The sequence below is a fragment of the Ciona robusta genome, chromosome 9 (assembly GCF_009617815.1).
Source record: "Ciona robusta chromosome 9, ASM961781v2".
Classification (NCBI taxonomy): Eukaryota; Metazoa; Chordata; class Ascidiacea; order Phlebobranchia; family Cionidae; genus Ciona; species Ciona robusta.
Genome location: NC_143243.1, coordinates 1595230 through 1616135, shown reverse-complemented (window position 1 = coordinate 1616135; position 20906 = coordinate 1595230). Strand labels below are relative to the sequence as shown.

At 39.1% G+C, this 20906-nt stretch overlaps 1 protein-coding gene across 4 annotated transcripts; it reads left to right on the top strand.

Annotated features, from left to right (window-relative positions):
* Positions 1 to 156: 156 nt before the first annotated feature.
* LOC149730666 (dual specificity calcium/calmodulin-dependent 3',5'-cyclic nucleotide phosphodiesterase 1C-like) lies at positions 157 to 20902 on the top strand. Of its 4 annotated transcripts, none has more exons than XM_089885214.1 (16): positions 157 to 1270; positions 3861 to 3944; positions 6454 to 6796; positions 8377 to 8490; positions 9354 to 9463; positions 10180 to 10328; positions 12181 to 12297; positions 12527 to 12667; positions 14916 to 15016; positions 15869 to 15994; positions 17921 to 18022; positions 18319 to 18402; positions 19003 to 19121; positions 19564 to 19753; positions 19944 to 20056; positions 20213 to 20902. In XM_089885214.1, the coding sequence occupies exons 1-16, from the start codon at positions 376 to 378 to the stop codon at positions 20392 to 20394; spliced, it is 2970 nt and encodes a 989-aa protein (XP_089741340.1). In that variant the 5' UTR covers positions 157 to 375; the 3' UTR covers positions 20395 to 20902. The 4 variants fall into 4 exon arrangements, with proteins under 4 accessions (XP_089741340.1, XP_089741339.1, XP_089741342.1 ...); XM_089885213.1 differs by having other exon boundaries at positions 159 to 1270; positions 6451 to 6796; XM_089885216.1 differs by lacking the exon at positions 3861 to 3944 and having other exon boundaries at positions 159 to 1270.
* Positions 20903 to 20906: the final 4 nt, after the last annotated feature.

Here is a 20906-nt window from a genome sequence, read left to right as displayed (position 1 = left end):
CGCAGAAAAGGTTATTGGAATTCGGATTTGTTTTATTTTTGTTTTCTGATTAAGTAACAATTTAATTAAACAGTTTACTTGAGTATCGGCATAAACCTAATTAATTAGTAACATTTGTATGTGTGTTTGTACAAACTGTAACATTTGCTTGTAGTCAGTATTTATATTTACAGCTTAGGATTTCTAATAGGTCATACATACGTAAGTGACGCTATACATCAACAGTAAGTAAACAAGGAACTATAGCAAGTCAATCTCATGTGGATTTAATTATGTTTGCTCAGACCATTTCACCATTGTAGGGCTCTTGACAAAATATTTTATTGTTACTACTGTGGTATTATTACGCATGAAACGGGCCCCTATGATAATACAATGTCCTTATGTGCCCCAAAGGATTGCCATGAGTTGGGAACTGCAAATACCGGAGATCAGTCCGGGGTCGTGGGAGTTTCAGACCAGTATAAAAACGCCAGGAACATTTTAAACACTTGCGCCTGGAACGAAGTGCTGCAAAGAAGTACAGTCTTATCAGAAGCGTTTTTGAGGGTCTGCGAACCGAAACCGTTAACTGTTCTACGCAGAGCCAATAGCGAGAGCAAAATTGTAGAACGCCAAAAACGTTGGGGCGACCACGAAGGTTTAGGAAAAGAGAAACCAAAGTTACGACTGTCAACCGCAAGCCTTGGCAACCGGCCGCCGTTGCAGAAAACAAAATCACAGCAACAGGATGTCAGATTTCGTAGAAAATTACGATTAGGAAAAACTGTAGACGATGTATTACCTAAACTGCCGTTTCAAAGCAAAAAGAGTCAAGGTTCAAGCCCCATAAAGGAATCAAAACCCAAGAAAATTATCTCACCTAGGCAGGGAAAAAACAAACCACTTATCGTTTCGCCTGAGCTAGTTTGGCCAGCACAGTCTAAAGGTAATAAGACTGCATTGAAAGGCCGGTTGGCGGACGAGGTTTTAGACTGGTGTTCGCCTTTACGTCTGGACCGTATTGCCCTCCCCGATATGAACCCGGATATATCGAAGCAGACAAGCCACCGAGACGCATTAGATTCAATTACGTCCCAACTTCCAGTACTCATGCCCGTATCGACCAAACCAGAGCATCAACGGAGCAACGAGCCAGTAACAAACGGCCTTAATGGCTTCTCTGAACTTTCAGAGCACAAAGTAGGCAACGATAACATAACAAACGGAGCATCCAGCTCGCTATGCAGACTTATTGAAGTGGACGGAGTTAACTACAGAGTAACGATGGGTGAGTGACTCCTTTTGTACTTTACTATCCCTATTTAGTGGTAGCTTTTTTTTTTAAATACCTGTTAACACGCATGAGCGCGTATAGAGTTTTCTCTCCGCTGGACAATAGAATGAAGCAACAAATAGAACGCACAAAGCGTTTCTTTTTGTAAAGTTAAGTCAATATTAATAGCTTTCAAAGTTGTGAACAGTATTAGCATTGTGTGAGTTAGAGCCAAGCAATACAATGTTGCGTGTGTGAGCACCGGTGTGTTTCTCTTAGCTAATAATTGGCACGCGTCCCAAGTTCACGTAACCTGCAGGAAAAGCGTGTCGAGAAAACTCTGTATATATTGATTTTTGAGATTACGCGGGCAGGGCGTTTCCGCCGTTTAAATATAACCGAACAAATAAATCTTTTCTATAATTCCCTTTCCTTGAGTCTTTTAAAAGAGGATGCCAATACGCATGTTTCCTAAAAAAGACACCGTTTTACAAAACATGTACTATAATACGAAGTCCTTAAAATTCGCCGGCAATGTGTGTTTTAACTGGAAATTCATACTACAGGGTAATATATATTCGTAACATGAATAATAGGTGCAGCGTTTTCTTATATGACGATGCTATATTATTTATTTGACGTATAGAATCATAGGGGATTTATTATTATTTATGCGGGTCTTCTACTTCTTACTAAACTGACAATGAGTTGAAACTTTTCGTTTGAATTGTTATTAAGTCTCGAATGACCGACATGACGTATCCTTGTGTGTTTTGCCATCCCAATAACATTGTCATTACGTAGCCCGTCCCTGTCTAATGAGTTAATTAGAGTTCTACTGTCACTAATTACCCTCGGAGAGGTAGCTATGGCCAAGTTATTATTGCCCAATCGATAAACATACCCCCAAAGTTGGCAACAGGAGAATAGCTATCGTCGTTCTACAGAACGAGTTTTCAGAGTGTAGATGCAGTGATTGATTGGTTGCGTAGTATGATTACAACATCACTACTGTGTAGACGCGAAACGAGTTTCCTGTGCCAAGTCTATTCACAAATTCGTGTAAGTCAGCGCGCGAGTTTATTTTGGCTTGTTTGAGTCGTGTGTGCACGGTCGATGCGGGAAGGTTGCCAGTTAGAGCTGCGAGTTGCCTAGCAGTTTTAATTATGTACAGGATACATAAGTTGGTGGGGCCGCAAAATGATATCACCTAGAGTGACCTATCTGTAACTAAAATTAGCAAGTTGATAGCAAAGCAGTTAAACTGGTAGTGGTCGCTATTTTGGTCGAATAACGAGAGAAGATACTGCATGGTGTCATTGAACCTTCAGTTTATTGTTTTGTTGGATCAACAGCCGTGTAGTGATCTCCGGCGCAATCGCTTTAACCAGGACATTATTTTGCCGCGGACGTGTGAACGTTTGCCGATAAAATGGAGTCAAGGCAGCCAAAGCAAGTTGACAGTTTGCCCGACCATTTCCTGAACATCGTTGTGTGAAACGCTGGTTGTGGTTAAGGCAAACATTATGCTTCGTGGCTGTCAGGTTATATACAGGATGCACGCAGCAAAGTTTTGTTACGACTAGAGTCGACTAAGCTTTACTGTTTCCTGCGTAGCAGAGAAATATAGACCGAGTTCAGAGTGGCCTGAGTTTTATTCAAACGGCTCAATACGAATAACATATGACGCACGGGCAAGTTTTTAATTAACCAATATTTTCTCGTTCATTATTTCCATTTAGAAGAAATAACTGATAACTGTAGGAATATATTACACAGGTAATTACTGCATTAATGCGTGGCTTGATCAACAGTTTTTGTCAGTAAATTAGGCGTGCTCTCATTAGCCGTAGACACGCTGGGCGACACGCATCCGTCGCTGGCTCAGAGCTATAAGGTAATGTACGTAACAAAACAAACGTGCTTTCAGCGACCGGTAGTTCATGTTATTGTATTCAATTAAATCATTCATTGTGTCTTCGACGCTTGTTTTCGCTATAAATATTTGGCATAGTAAGACTTCGAAGTCTAGCAAGTGTTTAGTTAAAGTAAACGTAAACTATGGCCATCCATCTATATTCCTGTGTTACCAACAACGACATGGTAATAAGTCAATCAGCCACCCTATTAAAAACTATCAGTTAAACTTAATTAGCATATGTCCACGTCTTACATGCCCACATATACACATACTTTAATTGCGAAACCTGTACTGGTATAGGCCAAGTCATGTCATCGGCTTTTGCCCAAGCATTCTTCACGATAAAAGATTCATAGGTGGTCTGTCAGGCACCGAATGCCGACGCACTCCTGTGGAACACCAGCGCTCCGCATTTTTTATTTTACGGCAATCATCCGTCAAACAGCATCGATCAGAGTCCCATCCATTCTTTTTTTTTGAATTTAATACCCATCGTAAGGTTTTTACAGCAAGCTATTGTAATAGGCCAATGGTTCTGACGGTGAGCTCTTATGTTAAATCAATTATACGTCGACGTACGTTATTTTAGTAGTCAGTGCATTCTGGATGCGTCTAGCTCAATTTTTCCTTTTACTTATTGTGTGATTAAAAGACGCAGTGTAAACAATGTTGTATCTTCGACAGCGATGGATCAAAACTTAGGTAGGGTGGTTACTTTGCATCGTAAACTGGTAACCAAGAAGCGAAAGAACAAGTTTCCCAATGACGGTGAGTCTTATAATGGTTTAAAGAAGAATCGTGCAAAAGTTTACAGTTTACTTTGGCGTGCCAACTAAAACGACAGTGCGCTCGATCGGAAGCCCGCATCGGTGTTACCTCAGCGGTGTATAGTGTTACGTGAAGCGACTTTTAATCATGTACTCTTATATAATTAGATACTGCGTAACCTACGTAGGTACCTGCACAGGCTGGCTGCAAGCGTTGTCTTTGTGCTGGCTGTCCACTTCGGCGAAATTAACCGGGGTCCCTGTGGGTGCTAACTGAAGAGTCTATAGAATGATAGGCAGCTCGTTATTACTTAAGAAGTAAGTTAGATTTTCGTGACGCATAAAAGCCAGTATAACAAGTTTCATTGTATAAAAGATAGACATTTTTGCCTTGGGAATTTCACCAATATTTCCTGAAATTGAGTCATTGTTCCACTCCTCAGAAGCACAAGAAAAGGTGATTATTCCTTTTGATTTTGAAAACAAGATTGTAGCAAGAGAAAAAGCACGGGTTGTCATATCAACGATATAAATTTGAAGTCGCTGCTACAGTTTTGCACAAAGTCGCGGTATATTGTATGGCTTGTATGCAGCGTTAAAAGAATTGTCGCAAACGCATAAATTTCGCGCGTAACTATATCAGTCGTATATCTAGTGTCGACGTACTTCGGTCGCTTGTTTGGAAATATCTCATTGATCTGTGTTCGATCGTGCTGTGATGACATTGTCCAATACGGAGCAATTAAAATCGCAGGGTAGGCTCATTAGATTAAAATTGTAATCTTTAAATTCAATCGCTTGTGGAAGCTTGATGGATGCACTTAGTAATGCGGTTTTGAGTTAACGATTGTGTCTAAATACAATAGGTACGATGCACCAGGTTCAATATATGTAACCTATATACATGTCTGTGACTGTGTATTTTGATCAGTGGTATTAAACCTATATAGATTATAAACGACTTTGCAATTGTCCGTTTGGTAGTAAAAATAGAACTTAGTTCATGCGTGTAAGAATTTGAGTGAAATGAATAAATAATAAAAAAGGAAGGTTCAGTAATTCTTAAGTTGGTCGACAAAGTAGGGTGCTGTTGTTTTTAGTACTAAAGTTAAATGAAAGCTTTATTTATCGTCATTCTGCTTTCTGTTTGTCGATTTGCGAGAACAGATCATCGATTCTACGTAATTAAACACCTTATTCATTTAGAATACTTACCGCCGATGTACATATAGAGACCGCTGTTGCTTACTTGGTAGCTATGTGCAGCTAAATGTATATGCCGTGCCCATGTGTGTATTCCTGTTGTAGAAGGCGCTTATTTTTATCCCACGACTCGCTAAGCCCAAGGTTAATCCGTTACTCTTAGCTTATGTTTTGATCTTACACTCTCGCCTTCAATCTAACTAAGCTCACAATCCATAATGGCGCTTACCCTATATATGTTAGGTAAAATGTGCAGTTCAATCACGCGGAAGACGCCATTAAATGCAAATTCAAAACGCCTCGTTTACCCTGCATCGATCCGACAATTATCAAAGAGTAAATAAAGACCATTATGTTGAGTGTACCAACTTGTGTTTAAATAATGCATGGCGATTCTTACGCGTTCCTTGCACTTCTCTACCCCCCGCATCCCGCCGCTCCATCACCCGCAATGCTTCAATCGATCACAACCAAGTTAGATAAGAAGCGGTTGCAGGGAATGCATTGCTTAGCCTATATAAATGTTTACTTCATTTTAAAAGACTAGTATATGCGGCACTTGGTCTTGCAAGAGGAAATAAAATAGCACAGTAAGCTCTTGGCCAAAAGCAAACCGACGCTTAGGGATTTGGACTGGCATATGCTTAGTGAAGTAAAGCTCTTAGTCGTATTGCTGGTATTATGGTTTCTTAGTTGCTGGCTTAGTGCAATAAGCAATCCGTTCACCGTGGTCTAAGCGTCCGAGCAAGTCATATGGTTATGTTTACAATGCAGTCAGTTTATCGACCCAGGAGTTAGTACTCAAAATGTAGCGCTGTAGTGGACACAGTAAAGATCAATCTGTTTTGTGAAGAGGATATTTCCCATATTGCTATATATGTCTACATACTAGTATAGTTTTCTGTGCCGTTGTACGAGGCTCAATATTTGTTTAGCGACGATTATAAATTGTTTTAGATTATCCTACAATGGTTTTGAATTTGTTCAGTGTTCTTTGGCTGTAGTTAAGTTTAGCTTAGATAACTATCATTGGCGCTTTTTGTAAACATACGTGTTATAGCTCAGTTCTCAAACGGTTTCGACTCACGGCACACTTGGATTTTTTAGTTCCGTTTGCCGCATACCAAATTTATAAATACGCAGTTTTTACAACCTTACCAGTTACGTGACGTAACCTTTTCAAAAGCTGGTGTTAATATGTGTTTGTTTCGCGGCATACCAAAGTCCCATTATAGCGTATTGGGGTTTTACTTCGGTTCAAACGTGTATGTAAACTAAGTCTTAACGTACAGCTCTTTGCGCAGAAGTTCCCGGCGGTACTAAGGCGAAAAAAGGCGTCGTACCTACCAAGAGGAGTGAGCCCACTGAAGCAGTCAAGCTGGGAGCCGCTTTACATCGACGGTCAAAGCCTCCGTCCCGGCAGGGACAGGAGTCGTCTCGGCAAAACTATGACGGCGTTGCCGAGAGGAGTGGGTTCGAAGTGGGTTTGTCCACACTTTCTGGGACCAGTTTTACGGAACAGGACCCACTACGGGCCTTGTGGTTGGAGGAAAGGGACAAAAACTCAAGGAATGTCGACCTAACAAGATGTCACGACTGTGACTTGGCTGACCCAACATCTAACGAAGGATTAAACCAAGCCTCACTAAGGTACGAAGGGTTTAAGTTGTGTTTAAGTATATCGTCATAAACGTTACATCAGACATATCCATTTCATTCATATAGAGTTACCACTTCGCAACTGCTCGAAGCGGTTGGACCAATATAAGACGCCATGCTATATTTGTGCATGCCAGTGACTTGAACTCTTATAGCGGCGGAATAATCGCATTAGCGCCGTCCTCATTACGCGCTAGGGACACACGCAGACTTGTTTACGTTGCGGCATTCCTGGTATCTGTCGGCTGTGTCGACAACCCATAAGCTTACGGACGAATCGATGCTTGATAAGGAATCGCGAACGTTTGTGTCGTCTATTGCAGTGCTCTTCAACCTTTTTTGGGTTGGTGAACCCCTAAATTGTTGCGACGAACTCATGCACCCCTGATTGCTGTAAAGTAAAACTAATGACGTCATCAAGGAGAAATGCGTACGAGAATAAGTTCCTGTTAAGTCGAAAAGCACCGCCAATCAAAATCATTAGGAACAGATGGTTTGCGGTTAAAGAGAAGACTAGTTTCGCAATTTCCAGTGATGCAAGATATAGAATTCATAAAAAACTGTAGGAAAATGGCTAAATTTGTTAAAAATGTTCAAAACTGAATATTATTGCTAAACATTTTTAAAGTTTGTGATGCACCCTTGTATACCCTTTTGCACTGGTGCACCCCAGGCTTATTTTGGTGCACCCTAGGGTGCACCGTGAACACCGGTTGAAGAGCGCTGGTCTATTGAATAAAAAGTCTGTATATATAGGATACACGTATTCGTTTATTTGACTATGGACGAGTGATATTTTTATCCAAACATCCTGTTTTTTTAACTCAGAGGTAATACAACTTATTACATACTCGGGTTTTACAGATACTGAAAGTGTGTACGGTTCGCGGATTATTTCCACATTGTTAGAACTATAGAGATGTTTATTTATAAAAGCTATAGTTTGCATGCCGGATATAGGTATAATGGGTTGTTTTATTTTGTTTGCTTCACGCGCCTGTTATCGCTACGTCTGTTCCATAATGTATGACGCAGTGGCCTGCCTTTCATACAAGCTATCATGTTGCAGAAACTGTTTATTTAGTTCTCGTGTAGCGCACAGTGTGTAGGACTAACATAGACATATAATCAATACTGAAATCGATGTTCAATCAACAACGTTATGCGAAGGTTGAAGATTCAAATAGTTGTTTGAGGTTTTCGCTTTATTTTGGAGAGATCGTAAACGCCCGGCACGCTATATGTAATCCAAAGGTGATAAATTATCATAATTTGATCGCATACAGGACTTATACACCACTGGGTCGTAAACAAGTTTTGTGTCACGACCTCTTACATTGTGCGGCAAACTACTCCGGCGCCGGGTTTAGGAAAATACTTATATTGTGTTGATTTTTAATCGTTTTCCGCCATGTTGCTTCACCGCATGTTGCCACTCCATGTGTAGCAATAATGGCCATTTAACTTTACTATTCTCAACCTCAGCATTGTGTGGATATAGAAATAATCATATTTGCTCAACATGGGGCTTGTTTATCCTACCCTTACTGACTAGACTTTGTTATTCCCAGGTTACGGGCACTCCTTCATTCCTTTAACGATGAGTCCAACTCGGTTTCATCAGAACACATTCGACAGAATATTGAATACGCAATCGCCGTCATGGAGTCGCGTTATGTAAACAGGTAAGCATAACATAGATTTGTTTTGAATCGCTACCAGTTCAAAGGTTTCGCGTAAAAACACACACGTCGAAATATAGTACTGTGGGGTAAGATGGGGTACCGTTTGCACCTTTATCCCATATTTCCTGATTTTGTTTTTAACAACTAACAACGCTCATTTTAAGTTATGGCGCTATACGAATAGTACGATTACATAATTCTGTAAATAATATTTAATTACAAGGAATGAAAGAGAAAAGGGGGGAAAATATGTCCTATTTTACCTCACTGTACTATATTAGTGTTTTTATTGCATTGAAACATGGAGGAGTGTTGCTGGTGCTACAGCCATGTTCTATTTTTAGTTCTACCGACCGTGTGGTCGCTACAGCTGGTATGTGCGCGTGTAATATGAAGTTTCTAATGAACTAGTCTCACGTTAAAGTTCGCTGAAATTTTACAGCTTTTCGGACTCCTAGTCCTGTCTAACTCTCGTGTCCGTACGTACACACATAATACTGCTGGTCGTTTGTATCTAGTACTGGTTTGTTTTGCTATTTTGCTAGGACAGCTGGAATTTTAACTCGTGGTGTCCCACTGTGACATGTGCCTGTGACTTCAATAAGCGGTTACGATTTGTTTTAAAACGTCGTTTAACCGTTGCCGGGTGTTTCTTGTATCTTACATTAATCTGCTCCTCGTTATTATATATTTTAAATGAATGTCACACAAAGGCGTGACCATCTTAACCCAACCTATTATATATTAAATATGTCAATACACACATTTTCTTTACAATGATACCAACATACAACTAAAATATAAATACCACTATTGTGAAAAGTTCAAGTTATTTTATTCAAAGAATTTAATTACGTTTACAGAATAGCAGACATCTCCGATGATGAAGTACCAGCGACCTTGTCAGGTGAAGGGCCCGTTCCACCCGAGATTAAACGATGGTTGGTTCAAACTTTCACCAGTCGTCGACCAGGTGAAAAGTCTATAATATGACATAACATGATTGTATATAGGCCTTTAAATGCGGTAAAGAATTATAGAGTAGGATGGGAAAGATGGGTCACCTTTAGCACATAATATCTAAATATCCTGATCGAGTTTTAAACAATTAACAACGGTCTGTTGGAGTCGTGAGAATACGATTTTATAATTCGCTGAGCGTTTTTTTGTTTATCACCAAATTGAACGAGAAAATAGAATGAAAAAGTGTCTCATCTCCTCCCACCCTACTATATTCAATAAATCAGCATGAAGAAACAACTCAACAGTTGTTAAAATACGCTGTGATTAAATGCATATGGAAATGGTAAAAAGCTTGTATGTTAAACCAAACCAACACGCTAGAGATATCTCTAAAGTAGGTCGTGACTCATAGTGGCAAATATTTGTTTTAACAACTTGTTGTGCAAATAAAAAAGCTTCTAATTGAAAAAATACGCCCGATGTGAATGGGGTATAGCATAACTTGCTGATATAGTAAAAAAGTAAGATAATATATGTATATTTGTACTATATTATTCCATCAATTTAAAAAAATCACCTATTTTTAAAGAGTCTTAACACATTTTTCTGATATTTTCTAAAAGCGTCATTACATATAAATGTCTGGATTTTGCTCCCAGCAGAGCTCAATAAACTATGAATTTCTACACTTCTTAAATCGCAAAATAAACAGAGTGAGTTATACAGACACAAGGAACCGCAAGGAGTCCGAAAACAAGCGATCTCTACGAAGTGTCGTCCATGCTGTGCAAGCTGGAATGTTCGTGGACCGAATGTTCCGCAAAACTTCGGTCGGTGTTCAAAACCTACCCCCTGAAGTACAACTGCATTTCAAGGTGAGACAATACTCGAAAAGCTTCAGATTCCTTATGGGTAAGGTGTAAGGTCCCGCAGTGTGGCTTACCATAGGTCCTACGTGGAAAACACTCAAAAACTTTTTAAAAACCCAAATGTTGGAACGTTTATTTTAATTAATGCTCGTAGTCCGAAATGGTTCACAACTAGTAGTTTTGAATGTAACCGAACACACAATGTATGGGTGTTACCATCATAATACAAGAGAAACTGTTAAGTTAGCTAATACGAAACTCTAAAGTGATGGCCTAAAAAAGAAATCCAAATCTCCCTGGCATATAACTCGTCGTATAGGACCTCATTGGTAAAGAATAACAAACACATTGTAGGGTGGGACATCTTTTCAGTTCATTTCTTTTTCAATTTGGTATTAAACAAAGAACATTAAAAAAATTATAAAACCGTACTCTTACGAATCCCATAGACCTTTGTTAATTGTTCAAAACACGATCAGGATATTTTGATATTATGTAATAAACATGTCCCGATTGTCCCCTCTTCCCCCATAATACTTCATATAAACTTATTTGGAGAACATGTTTTTCTATTTTCAAATGCCGATTCGTCACTTGATATAGCCTAAAAGTTAAACGTATTGCATGAACTATACATGCACTGTGTGTTTTGCGTTCAAGTAAAATGAAATATAGGATCACGTTATGGAAAGAATTAAATTTCATTCGATTAAAATTATATTTATCGTAAACTTATAAATGAGAATGATAAGTACTTCCTTCGTCGTTGTTGGGAAATAATGTTTATTTAATAGTTTCCAAACGCGAAAATTTTAATCGATTTTTATTTCGTATACTGAAAAATTATAATTGCATTCGCAAAGCTATTTCTGGCTCAAACCGCCGAACTTAGGATAATAAATTAACGAATACAGGGTTGAATCGAGTTCGTTTGAACAAACTTGTTCCCATCGGCGTACTGGTATTTAAAACTATTTCAGTACATATGTATTTAGTGACTGGTTATAATGCGGGACATTTAAATATTTAAAATTCCCCACATTAGGACCAATCACAATGTATTATACGGCTGGGTTTTAAGACCAAAGCTTTTCGAAGTCTAAGTTTATTTAGTTAAAAGCATTTAAATTCGTTCAATCTGGGTTTAAAGTAACTCCTAACTTCCGGAATGCTATTCCGGTGAATTCTGATTGAAATTCAACTGTGGAAAACAACCAAGCTATTCCAGCAATGCTGTTGGTAAATGGCTCGTCAAAACACACGAGGGCCATAAATCTAACTCTCACGCTTGAGAACTCCCGAGAGGAACAATTTTTCGCTCTGCAAATATGGCTCTACTAAAGTAGCAGAACTTTCGTGGGCGGCTACCGCAATCAATGAATGGCATTTATTTATCCGCTCTTTGCGAGGTAACTTCGGGTTACAACATAGGTGTTTTTAATCATATAGTTGGTGGGAGAGACGAGACACCTTTAGCACATAATATAAGAGTCTTAAAAATACGGTTTCATAAGTCTTTGAATGTTCTTTGGTTACTACCAAATGGGACGAGAACATAGAATGAAAAGGTGTCCCATCTTCACCCACTGTACTATATACAGCATATGCCCCCGAGTTTCGCAACATCTAACTTTTGCGTTCAACGAGACAACTGTACCTTTAAATTGCGCTGTGTAACCCGATACACACTTTAAGCAGTTTTGTAAACATACTTAGGCACTTCAGTATACACACAGTGAGTGCCCTAATATGTGTGCATCAAAATATTAATACAATTATACTATACACCGCATGGTTAAAAGTTTAACTTTAAAAGCCCATGTTTAAAACATACAGTAAAGTAACTTATTCCATACAGAACATCGACAGTTGGTCATACAATGTGTTTGAACTGGAACGCATCAGTGAAGGCAATTCACTTAAATTCGTATTTTATGAGCTCCTTAATAAATACGACCTTATACGAAAATTCAAGGTGAGACAACTTTCATTTTATTTAGCATCGTTTCCCATACAGTAGGCTATAGGTTCAGTGTTTAAGTATAATTTTGTAAACCATTAAAAGTATGTTCATCTCTTTATAAGCTCAACAGTGCAAATCAACAAATAATTCTCCATTTCTGTAAAAGATTTTATCAAAAAACATATTTCGTTATCCTATTGTTTTTTGTTCATTTCTTTTTCTACACTGCCATGTCATTCAGATACCTCTGAAATCGTTGTTCGCATATTGTACCAAACTTCAGCGTGGCTACAGAAAGCACAACAATAGATACCACAACCCTATTCATGCGGCTGATGTTGCACAATCTCTTAATTGCCTTTTGGTCAACTCAGGTTTTGTGGTAAGTAATAAGTTTAAACAGTAGGGTGGGGAAGATAGGACATCTTTTCATTCTATTTTCTCGTCCCCTTTGGTAGTATACAAAGAAAAATCAAAAAATTATAATACCGTATCCTTACGACTCCCATAAACTGTTGTTAACTGTTTAAAACACGGTTAGGATATTTTGATATTATGTGCTAAAGGTGCCCCATTTTCCTCCACAGTATTATATAAGCTATGTTATAAATACAAATCGCAGGTGGAATTTTCTTTACAGGTAACTACGCACGTACCGTTCCAAAATAAACCTACATACATTTGTATAACTTCCTACGTCCAATTACGTGCGTACGTAAGATCGATGCTTGTCGGTCGCGCATTTGGCCTTGTGGTAACCTTTAATACTAATTGCTTTCACACGTGCGTGCGTGCGTGCGAACGATGTTCAACGCATACTTTCGAAAGTTTACAATGGTGAAGTAATAGCATTGTGCTTACCAGGGACCACAACTGCCGGGTATTATGTAAGACTCGTTATTAAACGCAGTGTTTATCTCAAGGTCGTAATGCAATAATACGAGGTGTCAGAATACCTTCATGTAACTCTCCGTATTAATCGGCATTAGGCATGTGATACGGTGTGGTTAGAAGTGTCAAGCGTAGGAATGGCAGATGACGAGCGCCGTTTAAAATTGCTGTCTCTGCTGACCCAGTTTATCTCGCAGTGATAACTGTTGCCATTCTGCGGTACGTCAGCAATGACGCACGAAACATGCTTGGTCGAGTGCGTAACGCAAACACCGTATGTTATCTTGCGCAACTTGCAAAGTTGCAACCCATTGCAGGTCGCTTCACATAAAGCTTCATTTTCTGTCACGTAAGATGGGCCGGATGCCACTCCGATAGTAAGGCGTTTCTAAACGACAGTAAACAGACCTCACCCACCTCCCTATTACGTCACAATGTGGTTTGTTATGGCTTGTAAACCTCGCCCGTGACGCCGACCGTGTGGTGACGAGCGAAAATGTGTTTGTGACGTCAGAAAAGCCGTCGAAACGGTGACGTCATGTCAACCAACGCGCGAAGTTTCATAAATTATTGAGACTCGCTAAAACTTACCCATCGAAGATTGGTTTTGATTGAAGGGCGTGCGGCTGAGGTTTGAATTTATGAATGAAACTGTCGATCGCTGCGTATTTGGCTGCAGGGTTATATAACTTCTGGATCAGAATTATTTCTTTTATTGCATATTTATAAAGAGAACGTATGTTTAAAATCGGTAATATAAAGCCTTTATGTAACGGGTGCCATATGGGCTTTAAGGTTCACTATTTAAACCAGCGTTGCTAAACCAATTGTCCACAATTCATATAAAAAGTAACTATTTTTAACAGTTTTTTGGAGATTCTACAGGACACCAACAATTTGTTTTATATTTTAATGACAGTCGCACAAAGAAGAGCTTAACAATTTTGCGACTTGCTTGTTTATGTTACGTCTAAGGTAAAAAGTTAAAAACCGCAAAAAAATATTCATATCTGCCTACCAAGTGTGCCATGCTACGTCATTAGGTTTCGAAAAGCAGCACCGTAATATAAATGGTATCATATCAGCAGGGATGCGACAACACGACTTCGGCCGTTGTAATCTCGGCAAAATCTCGGTCCGAGTTATTTAAACCGGATTATCTCTGAAACGTGACCAGCGTTTGCCACCAAATTTACCGTGGCAAGCAATGCGACCCTTAAGTCTTGATGTACAGATCTCCCGTGTCGGTGGCTTGATGCCAACACCGGCTGAAGGAATTTTGTAAATTTTGTTCGAATGTTCAGACGCACTTTTCACCCTCGTGCTATGTGGCGTGATCTTGATGCAGGCGAGGTTACGTTCGTGAAATACCACAGCTAACTGCCGGACATTCTATCACGAATATGTCACACACACTAAAATACACCGGCAACAGGTGTGTGAAATACCAGGCCCCAAAATATCAATTTTAGATAATGCCATAAGTAGATTGATAAGAGAAATGCGGAAACGGAAAAACCGGTATCAGGTCGATGTTTACAGATTCACTCGGGTTCGAATTCGGTCAAATCAGAAAAAACGCCGCATTTTAGGAAGTGTAACCGCACCGGCAATTAGCAAGACCTTTAAAATCACACTGGGCGCGGATTAAAGTTGATCGCTGTCGACTTATCTTTAACTCATCTGCATCGATCCTGTGTTTTTTCCGGCACGTTTAACCTTTGACTTCTTATTTTTAGCATTGGCTCTCCGATGTTGAGATGTTCTCTATGATAATGGCCGCGATAGTCCACGACCTGGAGCATAGTGGAACCACCAACACTTTCCACACAAATACGAGGTACTTTCCATTGTTTTTGGTTACGACCGGTCGCGGTAATTTTCGATTATTTTTGTAAGATATCGGTTGTGTAGCTGTTTTTCGGGGTTGCCGAAAGATGAAGGATCTATAGAATGTCGACTTGACTTTTGTATATATGATCTATTTACCATTGTGTGAGATGTGAACGAGTTCACTGCATTTCCGACTTATATGATTCATACGGATCCTGTTATATGTCATTTTAAAATCAGTATCCCAACCGTAACATTTTGTCCGCGCCTAATTTTACCTTTATTTGTGTTTACAAATCAATTACAAATCGTGGAATCAAAAATGCGTTTTTCTCAGGCTATATTGGTTACATTCCACACCGCGTGTTATTTTATAGTTTACGAGGCAATAAATATCTAGACTGCTGACGTACGGCAGTGGCTGGCGTATGTATGGCGGGGGGCTGACGAAGGGCAGAATTAAATTCGAAAATAAGTTTCTAAGAAGAACCGATACTAAACCTCCCCTATCTTAAACGCATATCCACCATTCGTGTTTTGGCGCATTTTTCTTTCGAAAATCCACTGAAGATTTTACCAAGTATTATGTGGTTTTTACGGATACCATGTACATGTTGTATTGACAGTATTAAGAATTTTTGCTTTCCTAAATTGAACTTAAGTTTTGACTACAACCAATACAAGTTATTTATAGTAGGATGGGATAAGATAGGACACTTTTACTTTTTTAGTATTCTATTTTCTTGTTCTATTAGTACCAGTACAAGTTGTTTATAGTAGGGGATAGGATGGTACACATTTTTGTTATATTTCCTTTTCCCATTTGGTACCAGTACAAGTTGTTTATGCTTATCTCCAGGTCCCCTCTAGCTCAAATGTATAATGACAAGTCAGTGTTGGAGAATCATCACATCAGTAGTGCGTTCCGTCTTCTTAACGAGGAAGATTGTGACATACTCGCAAACTTTTCTAAGGACGACTACCAGTAAGTAGACTGCATATATATACACTAAACTAATAAAGCAAATTAAACGGTACAGCAAACATAAACAACCTATGCGTGCGATTTTCTTAGTTGAAAATATAAAACGGGAAGCCAGTTGTTTAAAGTTTTTCTGTTAATTTTCCGAAATCTTCAGCAAAATGCTCCCAGTCCAATGTTTACAAATACACGCGTTCAGGTATATAGGTCGTGATAGATTAATAGACCAACTCTGGCCTAAATCTCAGGACATCTGACATACATTGCCGTAGGACCTCACCCATCGTGTAGAATAGCAATTTTAATATAACCACAACGGATATCCCTTATCTAAAACACATCGTTGATTAATCTTTAAATTACCAGCAATAAAGTAGTCGCTTCAACTTATTGCTAACATTGGGATGTAATATTAACGATGGTTTATCGTGGCTACAAAGTTCACAACATAGTTTGTCTCTGCTTTGTCTTTATCATGTTCGGTGGATCGCATGTTGTAATCTTTACAGCGATCTCTACTGTACAAATTAGAGGCTAACGAGTGTTCGTTGTCGTTTTGTTTACGGTAAACGAGTCCTACCGGTCGAGGTGGCTTCTGGATTCTTCTGCAATTTGCTTAAGCCACCACAGTGTACCGAATAGACCTTCACGCGACGACTTTTGTCGAACTTTCGTTACCGTCTCTCCAGTAGTCGGTGGATAAGCTGTCCCAATGCACTCAAGCCACGTACTGAGCACATTCCTTGCCCTGACCCACAATTTCCATCAACATTCCTACCAGAGTTCTCCAGCGAACTTTAGCAAAGCGGTTTCTCGCGGTTTTTTATGACGTCAAAATCTCTCGTTGTGGTTTTTGTTGTTGTTACGCTCGTGTTTGATAGCAAGCTGCTGGTGCGCGGTCACAGATTCTACGAAGCGGGGTCTAGCGATTATACTCAACAACAATGTTGTTGGAACGGAGAATATCCTATTAGTGAAGGCATATCTCTTTGCATACAATGAATGCTGATAACATCGCAATGCACGAGATAATACAACGGGAAATACATCCTACTCAAAGAGCTCTGTGTTTTTCCACGCCTATCATTGCTGACATGACAAGAATGATGAATAGAATGCTGCGATACGGTCGAAGTCTTCAGCAGCCGCTCAAATTACAAGTGGATTTATTATCTCGCCTCAAACGCAGTCTCTTCAATTCATCACACTTTATTTCGGTAGCGGTGACGGCCACACACGCAGTGCCTCAGTCTGCTCGCTTTTATATACATCATACACCGCTATTCGATACCAGGGCGAAGGTAGTATATGAACCATACATGAAGTTAATCAAGTCAAGCCGATAAAAAATGCAATCAATGGTATTGATGAGATTTTGTTGGGAAGAACGGGCGCTGAACTGAAATGAACTGATTTTAAATTCACGATTAAACCGACATGAAAGCGAACGGTAATTGGCTTCTTTTCATATTAAAAACATTCCAAGTGACGCATAGTGCAGATCAATACAATGCCTTTAATGCAACAGCTGTTTTATTTGCGGTTTCACTTTTATTGGTTATTTGGAAAGGTGCAAAGATGAAAGTTATACGACTGCCTGCTTCACTTTAACAGCGATGCTGGATTGTAAAAAAATAACGACTGGAATTATATTTTATGTTTCCGAAATGGCTATAAAACTAACTTTGTATTATAACTTAATGCCTGAACTGTGTAGGCCTACTGTACTGTTTTTATACAACGCATCTGTATTTGCAAAAAGTTTGCATTTAGTATCATGAGGTCCCTTTACGAAATACATACCAAAGTTATCATTTTCAATCCCGTAACAATGCAAAAGTTTCACGTGTGGTAATCCTAATAAGGACTAATTTCCAAGTCAGCTTTTTTGATTTTATAATTACAAGGATCTGAACCTTTTTTTCACAGAGAGGCTCGTACACTAATGATAGACATGGTGCTTGCTACAGACATGAGCCAACATTTCGGTCAACTTAAACGCTTACAAAGTAACCTCCAGCACCCTGAAAAGTGAGTATTTGTTGTAAAGTAGTTTCAACAGGTATACTAATGTAAAAACTCTGTATGTTACAAGTCAGTATTTGTAGTGGTACAAGTGTGTTGCTGATAAGAAAACCCCCGATGGTCAAATTCTAGTCTAAATTAATACTGAGTATAATACGCTATGAAAACACACTGTTTTAAAGAGTATGTATGGTTGTAAAGTCTACAAGTGCATGCTGTTGCTCGACTTGCAGTAGTGTAAATGCAAATTTTGATGAACCATTTGCCACGTATTGTTTGTTCATGGCCCATTATGTTGCCAGCTTAGAGAAATCGCGAGCAATGTGTCTGATGATCCACTCGGCTGACATCAACCATCCATCCAAACCTTGGAACCTACACTGCAGGTAATGCGATATTCGTGTTTGACATGCACATCGAGCTGAATCGATCCGTGGATTTCGATTTTCCGCGTTACTCGTGCGGAGATGCGGAAAGAAGCGAATTAAGACATATAAGAAGTCGTATGATGGGCGACGGTTTCATTACCGCAAAGTATTCGCTCCAGCATTCTCATGCCACTATAATCCCACGAGTCAAGTCTGGATAGGAATTCAGCAAAATTGTCTCTTTAGCGCCACAGTGATGACCACGTCAAGTCTGGGACAAACACTAAACACTACACGACCTGTTTTAGGGATTTTTCCTTTTATTTAAACCCATACGTTCACAAGGGCAAAACGTGATAACCTTGTGACTATATTTCGTAATCGCATTGTAACAATTACCAACATTCTCCTTTTACTACCACATGGGATGTTCATCACCTTAACCCACTATATTAACGACTACAAGCTGAGTTGCAAAAATACAGTTATATAATTCTCTCAATATCTGTTTACTACCAAATGGGACAATAAAATATAATGAAAGCCATGCCCTATCTCACCCGATTCATCTTTAATGTTTCTATATGATACATTATAATACATCTTAATGCACCCCAGATGGACGGAGAGATTGGTGGTCGAGTTTTTTGAGCAGGGCGACCAGGAACGTGGCTTGGGTCTTCCTCTTTCACCGTTATGCGACCGACACACTACTATGGTCGCACAATCACAGATAGGTAAACTACTGCCAATATTTTTGCACAAAACTACCTTTGTATGTTTGGTACTGTGAGGTAAGATGAATATGGGTATAGAACCCAAACCCCGAACATCTTGTTTATTTTTTAATTAACGTTATTTTGGATTTGTAAGAATATATGGTTATATAATTCTGTAATTACTAAATATTATTTGTTTAATAGCGAATGAGACGATAAAATATAGAATATAAACCATTCTACCCAAACCTGCTCAATTCACAAGTCATACCAAATGCGTTTTATTTGCTTGCAGTTTATAACAATTCAATTGCCCGTAATTTGACCTATGTTGTAAAATGATCTCCGTTTTACAACACATGATAGTTCGGAGATTAAATATTGAAACAGCCATCGTAACAATGCTGCACTATAAATGTCACAATGCTTCCCAAGTCATAATACTTTTATCTGCTACCAGGTTTTATAGATTACGTCATAAAACCAACTTTCGACGTCCTTTATGACATATTTCGCAATGTCAATGGCCCGGTTGTGCGTGACGCCATTCTATCTATAAGACGCGCCAGCAAAGCCGACGTGACGTCATTGGAGACCCCATGCGCAGATGACGTATTAAAACGCAGATTTAGTGACGTCAGTTCATACTGGTAAGTTGTCCATAATGTTCCTGCTGGCAGTGGATGTATATTTGTATATAACTTCTACTTTTTGCTATGTTGCGTGTTTTCTTTTAACCGCAGTGGTTATATGATGCTCTGTAAATTTGATAATTTAAACTTACCATCTCAGTTCTTTTCTATCGTACCCCAAGAGATAAATGTTATTGTTCTATTTCAGTACCGCTCTAACAAACCAAAAGTCTATTCTTGAATCGCTGGCGAAGTTCGAGACAGAATTTTATTCCAATATTGAAACGAACCGAACACATTGGCAGAAACGAGACGAAATAGGTTTGTTGCAGAATATTTTGTATTGATTTTCGTATTGGCTGCTTAATTTAAACTGTAAATGTGAGTTTATAGAGTTATTGGAAAAGTTTGATCGTTGCAGTTTTATTTCTTGTTAACACCGTATAAGCTGTTGTCTTATATTTATTATTTAAATAGAGCAGGCAAATGAATGGTTTGGGGAGAAGGCTTTTACATTTTTTCCGCTTCAACCTGAAGATTCAAGCCAAACCAATTCGATAAACGGTCACGAGGTGTCGCCACAGAAACCTGAAAACGATGTGAGCGCACCCACGCCTCCGAGGACAGTTTCAAAAACCTCTAAGGCGCCGACCACGTAGCATAGAGCAAGGAATTTGATCTTTTCTTTGCACATTTGCGAGGACGCGTGTAATAAACAATGGCCCAACAACACGGGCTCGGGTACCTACGACGGTTACTATCCATATAAGTTTGTTCCTTGACTCTCTGGTGTTGGCGCCGACCGATTTATTTAGACACTGTGCTTTATTTTTTTAACGGATATTATATATTAGCTGTTGTACCTACAGTACCACACCTCGGCTCGCGCTTTATTTCACGCAGCTGTCCAAAACTTACTAGTACAGCGGGATATGCGGTTCCCTTACACTTTGTTAGTGCTGTTTTTCACTACTTATCACTGAATTTTCATTCGTTCGGTACAAACAAAGCTGTGGATCTCGTGATTTATTTTCTACCAAGCAAAAGCGGGCATAAGCAAATCCACACTGTAGATATGATTTTATGTTGAGGAGACAAATATATTTCCACAAAGTGTATTTTAATGAAATAATGAGCAATAAACTTAGCCAACAAATGCTTAAATTACTGA